We start from the raw sequence: 9358 nt of genomic DNA, 5'->3' as shown, positions 1-9358 counted from the left end.
TTAAACTCTTGTCAGGATCAGTTGCACACTTTTTTTCCTCCCTAATGCCTCACCTCTCTCGGTGCAGTGACTCATGTGGAAAGGCTCAGGCAATTTACTGGAAGTACAATCACTGCCCTCTCATCACCACTGACTGTGTCTGTCCTTCTGCTTCCAGAGTGTGCTCCCAGCTCAGAGGAGCTGCAGGAAATGAAAGCTGACAATGGCTGCAGCTCGCCACAGAGGCGGAGGAGGTGACAAGGTGAAATAGCTGCGTCTCAGCTTCACTCCCAATTTTTGAAACCAGAAAGGTTTTCATGCCATAGATCAAACAGCAGCTGCTATGCCTTTGGAAAAGGGATGTATCAAGGAAAGGGAGGAAAATGAAGGGTTTGTTGGTGGTTCTTTCATCATTTCTGGCACGAAACACGCTAGAAAAATGCTGGTTAGCATGGGAGAGCAGAGTGATGGTGTCTGTGTGCAGGTGGATGGAAACTCCTCGGGCTGGTGAGCTGCTCAGCAGCCCTCAGCCCCACTGAGACCAGGGGCTGGCTCAGCTGTGACACTTGGAGGGATTCATCATGGGGCCTGCTGGCTCACTAAGGCTTGGGGCAACACCTGACAGATGATGGAAAGTCCCAGCCCAAGGTACCCATGGGCTCCAGGGTCAGGCCCAGAGTGCAGGGTGAGAGCACCAGGCTGGAGACAAAACCACCTGGTTCCCTCCTTCCTTTTCTGCTCCCATTTCCTGCAAGTGCCTTGGTTCCCTCACTGCACAAGGGTGTTATGACAGTTCTTTTTATACTTGGATCTTTATAAGTGCTTTTTAAGACCCCAAAAATCTTTCAATAATGGGATGGTGCAGAGGAAACATCCAGATCTCCGCAGGCTGTTGTCTTGTGCTCTGCTAAAACCAGAGATTTGGCTACTGATGTCCATATAGCTTGAAGAAATAACATGATAAATTGCATCTGGCCTTGGCAAGAGGGTCTTGGACAGACTGTGGGGCTGCAGGACCAGCAAATCTGGGCATCAGGCTAATTTCTGTCACGCTTTCCTCAGGCAGTATTGATGCACAATAACTCAGCTGCCAAATAAAGTGATACCATCAGCTTCCAATTCTTCAACTTCTAGACCAGAGCCTTTCTTTCAGAAAATAATCCCTCTCCAGGCTTTCATGTCTGGAGCTGGTACCTGCCACCATGCATACAAAATCAGGGCTGGGAGGTGTGCTTTCCTGCCTGAGCTGGCTGGAGATGCTGAAAATGGCTTTACAAACCTCTCTTTAATTGCAATGCAAGAAACACCCCTCTGCCTTCCTGCAGAGACTCTTCTAGCTGCATTCTGGGGCTGCCTGTAGCCTCAGAAATTCCCTTTCCCCACCAGAACTCAGAGCTGCTACTCCTTTCCTCTTGTTTTACTTTCCTCACACTCTCCAGAAAAAGGCTGAACGTTTCCCCTCTGTGTTTCTCAGTCCTGCCAGCAAACACCTGTGACTGCTGAGCATTTAAGGAGTTGGACAGCCCACAAGGGTTGAATAAGCAACCTCTTAGACAGGGACTCAGAGATGCAGTGCAGAAAGTCACTGCTGATAAGGTCTGCACTTCTGGCAGGTGTTTCTGTGCTGGGAAAACAGCCCTTGGGGGATGGGGATAATTGGAGATGCCACAGACAAGGGGCCAGGGTCACTGAGCTGTGCCACAACACAGCTGCTTAGTGTGAGTGAGGAGAAGGTCTGTGCTGCTGTTTCCACCAGGAGATGTTCAGGGGAGCATCAAAATAGAGGGAGAAAGGGAATTTTAAATTAAATGTTAAAGAACTGCCCTCCTCCTGCCTTTCTTCACCACAGCTGCCTTCTAGCACTGAGGAAGTAGCTAAACACCCAGCATCAAATTTGGTAGGTTTGGGGTTTTTTTTCTGCAGGGATGGAAAAGAAAGAAAACAGATGTTGAAAGAAGATGTACCAAGTTGCAAAGTGAGTACGGGGCAGATGCAGCCTGTGTGACTTTCTTCTGTTTTAGAGCTTTCCTGAAAGATTTTGTCACTGCATTGGCAACAAGTCCTTGCCCTTTCCTCCCCCATTTCCTGCCTCCAGGCAGGACCCAGGCTGATATTAATTGTATTAATTGTCACTTGCTGAGGCTGGCAGGGCCGGTGTCAGTCAGCCCAGTCATGTCCCCAGGCTGCTGCTGTGCTGGTGAGATGTGACTGAGGCTGAGGAGGGTTTGCTCAGCAGCCTGTGGGGGAATTGCTGGGGTGTGTGGGGATTGCCAGGGCTGTCAGGGACACCCAGGAGCAGCTCTGGTCATGCATCAGCAGATGCTCCACAGGAGATCTGTGAAACTGCCAGAGGGGTCCCTGAGCCCTTGGAGCTCTGGCACAGCTCAAGGATGAAGATTTATGAGCCTGACTTTCCCCTTGTTGATCTGGGGATGAACCAGAGCGTTTCTGAGCTCTGCAGATCCACTCCAAATGAGGAGAACTGGTGGGAAAGGGAGAGCCCATGTGGGAGGTCATCACTTCTGTCACTTTTGCCTCCTGAGACACATCTCTCTTTTCCAGGTATCCTTTCCTGGTCTGTGTGAGCCACACAAGCAGCAACTGCTGCTTTAGCTGCAGATCCTGACTAGGACAGCCCCTACCCCATCCCACAGCAATGTTCTCTCTGGAACATTCCAGCTGGATCCTCTGCAGAGTTTGGCCACAGCAAAAATGCAGAGCTTTGTCACAGACATGTTTTATGAAAAATCTTTTCGTTAGGATCTTCTCTCCTGAGAAGCTGAGAGGCCTCAGAAACGAAATGTAAACAATAATTATCTGCTGCTGTGGAATGCAACAGGTGCATCTTTGATTGGTCTCATGTGGTTGTTTTTAATTAATGGCCAATCACAGTCCAGCTGTCTCAGACTCTGGTCAGTCACAAGGTTTTATTATCATTCCATTCCTTTCTATTCCTTGCAAGCCTTCTAATGAAGTCCTTTCTTCTATTCTTTTAGCATAGTCTTAATATATCATTTTCTTTTAATATAATAGATATAATAAAATAATAAATGAGCCTTCTGAAACATGGAGTCAAGATTCTCATCTCTTCCCATGTCAGGGTTCCCTGCAAATTCCTACAGAGCTTGACCTTGAGGCTGGGCAGTGAAATTCTGGTGGGGGATCCTCCAGTGCTGCACCCCCAGCTGCTGCAGCCCCTTCCCCTTCAAAATCCCCGGGCAGGAGCTTGTCTTCATTTATTGTCTTCATTTATTGTCTTCATTTATTGTCTCTATCAGTTCTCCCCCCAGGTCATGGACAGGAAAGCTGATAGAAATGTGGAAAAGGATTAATTTGTCCCCTTTGATCCCCTCAGTGCCAGCACATGATGCCTCCCTGAAAGCCTGGTGTGCCAGCCCTGCTCCAGAGAGTTTAATTCACCATTGTAATTGCAAGGCTTAATTTTTTTCTGGAGTTTTCCCTCACGGGACAGATGAGGGTCACAGACTTGGAGGGCATCTCATTCTCCATAAAACTCTGCAAAACAGCTCTAAACAGCCAGCCCTGAAGTTCTGCTTCCAGCAGGGCTCTGTAGATTCCCAGACCTCTCTTGCTCTTCTGCCCCCTTCACCCTTGGCTGTGTTTTGGCTGGAGGAGGCAGCAGATAAAGCCCTGAAGGCAGCAGCAGAGCTGGGGATGTGTCAGGAGAGATTGGGCTCTCTTGGTGCAGATGGCAAAGGAGTGAGATCAGCTGCTGGCAGGAGCTGGGGGGGATGTGTCCAGGAGTCAGGGCATTATCTCTGTCTCTGCCTGATTTTTGTGGCATCTCTTTATTTATTTGTACTTGAAATGTTTTTGCCCTCTTTGTCTGTGGTCTTTTCTGGGGAACAATGAAATCGTGGGGTGTTTCTGCAGCAGGGGCTGTGGATGCAGCTGGTGGCCATATAAGTACAAAGTATTACCCTTATAAATCATTTCGTCACTTTTCCTCCGTGGAAAACGATCTGTCTTTATCAGCACCCAAAGAAAGCACAAACAGAAAGGACAATTTCTTTCAAATGCTGCTCAGCATTATCAGATGGATGACACAGAGATCCCTGCAGGCCTGGCTTTGTGCCTGTTTTGCTGAAGGCATGGCCACGAGAGCAAAGTGTGTTGAAGCCTTGGGTTATACCATAACGCCCAGAATTTGGGTCGACTCTCTTGTCCCAGTGGTGATGGATTTATTCCAGGCCAGAGGAAGCCTCACCATCTCCAACTCTTCTGACTTGCCATTCAGACCTCTGCCATTTCCCAAACATGTTTTCTGTTCTTTTTGGAGGGAAAATGGTACCATTTGGCACCATTTTGTGTTCCCAATGAGCCCTTTGCTACAAGAACAGGATGGTTTCCCATTAGTGCTCTTGACAGTCTGGAAAAACACTGCAAACTTCTTAACAGGTTCATGAATGTCAGGTTTATGGCATCATGTGTTGTGGTTTTCTACACCCACCTCTTCCTCAGAAGTCCTTGAAACTGTAAATAGCAGGAAGTGCTGGGAATGGCCAATTTGAGCACTGAGAAAAGGCTGGAGCAAAGCTGCAACCTTCAGGGATCTCATCCAAAGGCAAGGATGGATCAGGGCTGACTTCTTATTAAGTGATTTCTCCTCAGTGAAAAGGACTGGCAAGGCAGGACCATCTTTGCCTTTGCCATCAGAATGTGTTCTGTCTTATATGTGAGGAATAAAGGAGTGATTGGAGGGCAGCTGTAATTGCATTTTTGGAATAAGTTCCTGTTCAGATTTAACACTGTGACATTGTGCTGTTTATGATGCGTGTAATTAAAACAAAGTAAAAATAACAACTTTTACTCTGCTGTGGCCTGGTCAAGGAGTCACAGATATGTTGTGCTCCAAGGAAGAGGCTGGAAAAGGGAAGAGGGTGCAAGGGATGAGTGGGTTGTTTTGAAAGACAACTAAAAAGGGGGAGAAAAGAAAACAATAAAGCAGAGAAAAGCCAGAGGCTACCCATGCACATCCCCAGGCACTCTGCTCATTCCAAGCTTATCAAAATTTCTAGATTCACTCAGTTCCTTTTGTTTGGAGTCCAGCTGCATTCCTGGTGCATGGTGGAGGAGCCATGTGCTTTTATGTGCCTCCCCCAGCTCTTGCCCTTCTCTGACACACAGCATCACTCTGGGGTCTGTCTGGGAAGCCTGGACTTGGCAGGGGTAGAGCTGAGCAAACATCTCTCAGCTGGCGAAGGGAATTCCTGGCAACACCTGGCAAGTTGAGTCTGATCACACTGTTCTGCATGCCAGGGACCTTCACCTTGCATTAGCCCTCAAAAAAAAAAAAGCAGTATTTTCCCAGAGCCAAAATCACACAGACCTCAACAGTGTCCTCCAACCCATTGGTCATGCCAGGTGCCTGGATTGGCAGGGAAGGAATGATGAGATTGATCTGCCCAGGGAGGGATGTCTCAGCAGGGATTCCCTTGGTTGATTTTATTGGCAAATCTGGTGTCATTCTTACCCAGCTCCAGGAAAGAAACATCCCTTTCCAACCCTAACATCCACATTCCCCACGTGCCCAGCTGAGGACTGGTGCTCATGCACACCCTACTCTTGGGCAAACACAATTTCTAAGGTAACATTGAGGTGTCCAGACTCCTGAAGACAGATTTTGATGTGCAGCAAAGATGATCAGACCTACAGAGCCTGTTGTGCACCCTAAGGTGTAGGGTGTCTTTGAAGGGCTGGGCTATGGTCAGCAATGTAGCTGGTGATGGGAATGACCATCCCTTCCACTCTGAGGACACATGGCCATCTCCCTGGTTGGTGGTGGCATGTGGAAATGGGGAGGAAATGATCCTTGGCTGAATCAGAAGCTCGAGGGGGAATGGTCTGTGAGAGGGTCCCAAGAGTAAGAGAGTCCCTTTACTAGAGTCTGGTCTCTAGTAAAGAGCTCGTTTGGTGATTTCCACTGAAGAAATGTCAATATCATCCAGAATCTGCAGCTTGGTGATGGATGAGAGATTCTTCTGCCGATGCTTGTACTGCAGGACTTTGTTTTCATTGATGAAAACGTAGAAATAGTCCTGGTCAGAGTAGATTTCAACCTGAAAGAGAGACTGTGTTATGTTCACGTGGCCTTACTGGACCTTGTTTCCATCACATCAGGGAGCTGCTGGATCTGTCCACCCGCCTCAAATCCTGCCAGAGCTGACACACACACTGCTCACCCCCACTCTGGGCAAAAGAGGGAATAACTGAGTTTTTCCTTTCATGATAACAAAATCTGGTGGCAATGCAAAGCCCAAATTGAAAACAAATGCTGCATCCAGGGATTACTGCTGGAGCTCTGCACGGCTGTGCCAGAGCTGGGTATAAATCACCAGGTTTTAACAGGATTACCATCAGGAGACAAAGCCAGAGAGGGGATGTTGCTGGGTATGGTGTTGGCAGGAAAGGCAATGGGGAGCACCCCAGTATTGGCTGGGTTATTCCTGTTACACCTGAGGAGACCTGTGGGGGGGACAGAGTTACCTGGAAGGGCTCCTTTGCTTTGAAGGGAAAGGTGCTGTTAACCTCTTCCTGCCCCCAGTGGCTGTTGAGGAAGGAGTTGCAGACAATTCTGGAGATGGAGAGGCGAGGGTTAAAGTGGAGAGCGATTTGGTCTCCGGGATCACAGAGCAAATTAACCTCAAACCTAGGCCAGAGAGAGAAAAGGGATGGAGAGCTGGGAACAATGCTTCTGGCCCCTGTGAGCCAGGGCAGCTGGGAGCAGAGCATTCCTTACATGCCTGAAGTGGAACTGGTCTCACCCTTGACCACGATGCTCCATCCAGGACAGATTCCCTCTGGATGCACGGCCTCAAACTGCAGACAAGGAGCAGGACACAGCAAGGTGGCAGAGCTGCACTGCCCCACTCAGCCCTGACACTTCTTTCTCCCATTTTCGTCGTTATCTTCTTTCTCTCCCCTTCCCACACAAGCACATTCTCTATCCCAGTCTTTTTCTCACTCCTAAATAATCTCAGAGACTCTAAACTGATAAGAAATCAAGTCTCTATGACACCCAGTTGATGAGGTGGGATTTGCTGTCCCCGAGGTCTTTTGTAAAGAGCTGAGCGGGATCAGAAAGCAAAAAATAAAAGAAGAACTTGAATGCCTTCATTGTTGTCAGGACACAAAGATGTTCTGCTTCTCTCTGCACCCGAGCAATACGAAAATCTGAAGCAGAAAACTTTGTGATGCTTTGAAGCAGAGGAACAGGTGTAAAGTGACATCCAGTCTGAGCTCATCCAGTGTTACATGGCTGATTCTTCCCAAAAGCTCCTGCCTGAGCTCCTGTTCCATGTGCTCTCCCCATCTCCAAGGTTAAATTTGCATAAAATGAGCTGGAAAATGTTCCTTTTTGAATAATTCATAGTTTTATTAAATAACTCATTTTAATAAGAAGTTCTTGCCATTTCACCCCACTTTTTTTTTGTCTTTGGCACTCTAATGATCTTGCATTTCTGAGCATCCCCTCTCACAAACTTATTGCTCACATTAGGAAAATTTCCCCAGCCTTGACATCTCCACTGCCAGTTGTGTGCCTGTTTCTCCTTCCTACAGCTCAGGACTTCAACTCCCCTGTTTCTTTCTCTGTCACGAGTTCTATTTCAATGCTTTTTTTGGGATATACATGTTTTTGGGCAGGAGCTGAGACATTTAGGCAGGAATTAGCAATGACCAACCTCATACCTGCATGCCTGGAGGGCAGCTTTGGGACCCCACACGTGTGGGCACCGAAAAGCTCTGACCAGTGTTCACCCCTGTGAGGCACAGAAGCTGCTGGAGCTGATGAGCTCTGGATTCCAAGAGCACCTGGCAGCACCCAGGTTCACCTGGCCTTGACCTTTAGTGTGTAATCATTGCACCAACCCCAGCAAGAGACACAGCACACACAGCAAAGAGCTGTTCCCTCTGCTGCTGGATGAAAATCTGTCCAATTGCCCGTTACTGAGCGTCACAAAACTCACTTTTGCAGTAGCCTGGACCAGACTGACAGAGAGGAGCAATAATCCCTGTGTTATTCAGGATTTCTACCTGTCTGGCCCTTCTCTTCCACTTTCCTTTACCCACTGTCACTCCCATGCTTGTCACTGTCATATTTTCTGGAAAAATCTCCAATCCTTCGCCAGCATTTCTTCTCTGGGGAAGATGAGAAGCCTCAGAGAGAAATGAAAACAATAATTATCTGATCCGCTTCTCCTGTGTTTGCTGCTTTGGAACGTGGTCTGGAGATTGTTTACCACCTGGTCATTGATTGGTTTCATGGGAATTGTTTTAACTTAATGACCAATCACATCCAGCTGTGTCGAGGCTCTGGAGAATCACAAGTTTTTCTTTATCATTCTTGTTTGTTTTTTTTTTATATTATTTCTTTATCATTCTTTATCATTCCCCTGTCTGTATCCTTTCTCTTTTAGTATAGTTTTAGTATAGCATTCGATAATATAACATAATATAATACAATATAATACGATATATAATAGAACTAGAATAGAATAGAATATATTTACATAAAATAATGAATTAGCCTTCTAAGGACATGGAGTCAGACTCACTCACCTCTCACCTCGTGCTGGGGACCCCTGCAAATGCCACCCTTGCTGTCACCCCGCCCTGTCCCCATGCTCACCCGCAGTGCCATCGCTCTCCAGCCCCGCAGCCCAGCCCGGGCACGGACAGAGGGGTTTTTATGGATGCTGCTGGCCAGGAGCCCACGTGTGCAGGGGTTGGCATCACCAGGGGGCTGAGCTGTGCTGTCAGAGCCGGGATGGGGAGCAGGAATCCCGCTGAGCGCAGCGGGGCCAGCCCGGTCAGGCGTGCGGGTCAATCCGGCCCCGCCGGGGCTGGATCGGGAGCCGTGTGGTCGGACAGGATGGAACCGTGCGGCCCAGAGGGGTCAGATGTGTCTGAGGCATGAGGGAAGGATGGGGACTCCCAAAGCTGAGGGAGATACCAGCAGTCACCTCCAGGTCCCGAGAGAAGGGAGGTGGCAGAGGAGGAATGGTGCCTATGACAGGAGCTCAGCTACACCCTGACCATCAGAGATCGCTTTTTGTCCCTGTTTCCTTTTTTCTCTCTTTGTGAGTCACAGCCTGGCCTGAAATGAGCTGATGCCAGCTTTGTCACAGCCACGTTTCCCCCTCGTGGTGCCCCGGGATGCTGCTGTGCTGAGCTCAGCACGCCCCGGCTCTGCATTTCCCTTCCCTGCTGGGGACAATGCAGGGATTTGGGAGCAGGGTGAGCGAGCCTTTGTCCAATATTTCCTGACATGGAAATGCACCAAGACATGAGCAACGTTGAAATGAATTTCAGTGATGAGGTGTTTTCATAAGCTGGGGAAGGGAGGGATGATTGTGCA

At 48.4% G+C, this 9358-nt stretch overlaps 1 protein-coding gene across 1 annotated transcript; it reads right to left on the bottom strand.

Moving 5' to 3' along the window:
* Positions 1-5894: 5894 nt before the first annotated feature.
* On the bottom strand, positions 5895-8641 carry GRIFIN (galectin-related inter-fiber protein). The gene is made up of 4 exons (XM_036392570.1): positions 8630-8641; positions 6740-6819; positions 6487-6649; positions 5895-6059 (listed from the first exon to the last, which is right to left on the bottom strand). The coding sequence occupies exons 1-4, from the start codon at positions 8639-8641 to the stop codon at positions 5895-5897; spliced, it is 420 nt and encodes a 139-aa protein (XP_036248463.1).
* Positions 8642-9358: the final 717 nt, after the last annotated feature.

This window comes from Molothrus ater, chromosome 16, assembly GCF_012460135.2.
Source record: "Molothrus ater isolate BHLD 08-10-18 breed brown headed cowbird chromosome 16, BPBGC_Mater_1.1, whole genome shotgun sequence".
NCBI lineage: Eukaryota > Metazoa > Chordata > Aves > Passeriformes > Icteridae > Molothrus > Molothrus ater.
This window is presented reverse-complemented; position numbering and strand designations above follow the sequence as displayed.

Bases quoted from the DNA above. Each gene is read 5' to 3' on its own strand.
- GRIFIN (XM_036392570.1), bottom strand. The intron at 6,650-6,739 runs GTAAGGAATGCT...TCTCTGGCCTAG, and splicing joins ACCAGTTCCACTTCAGGCAT to GTTTGAGGTTAATTTGCTCT. The intron at 6,060-6,486 runs GTAACTCTGTCC...TCTCTCTTTCAG, and splicing joins AAGCAAAGGAGCCCTTCCAG to GTTGAAATCTACTCTGACCA.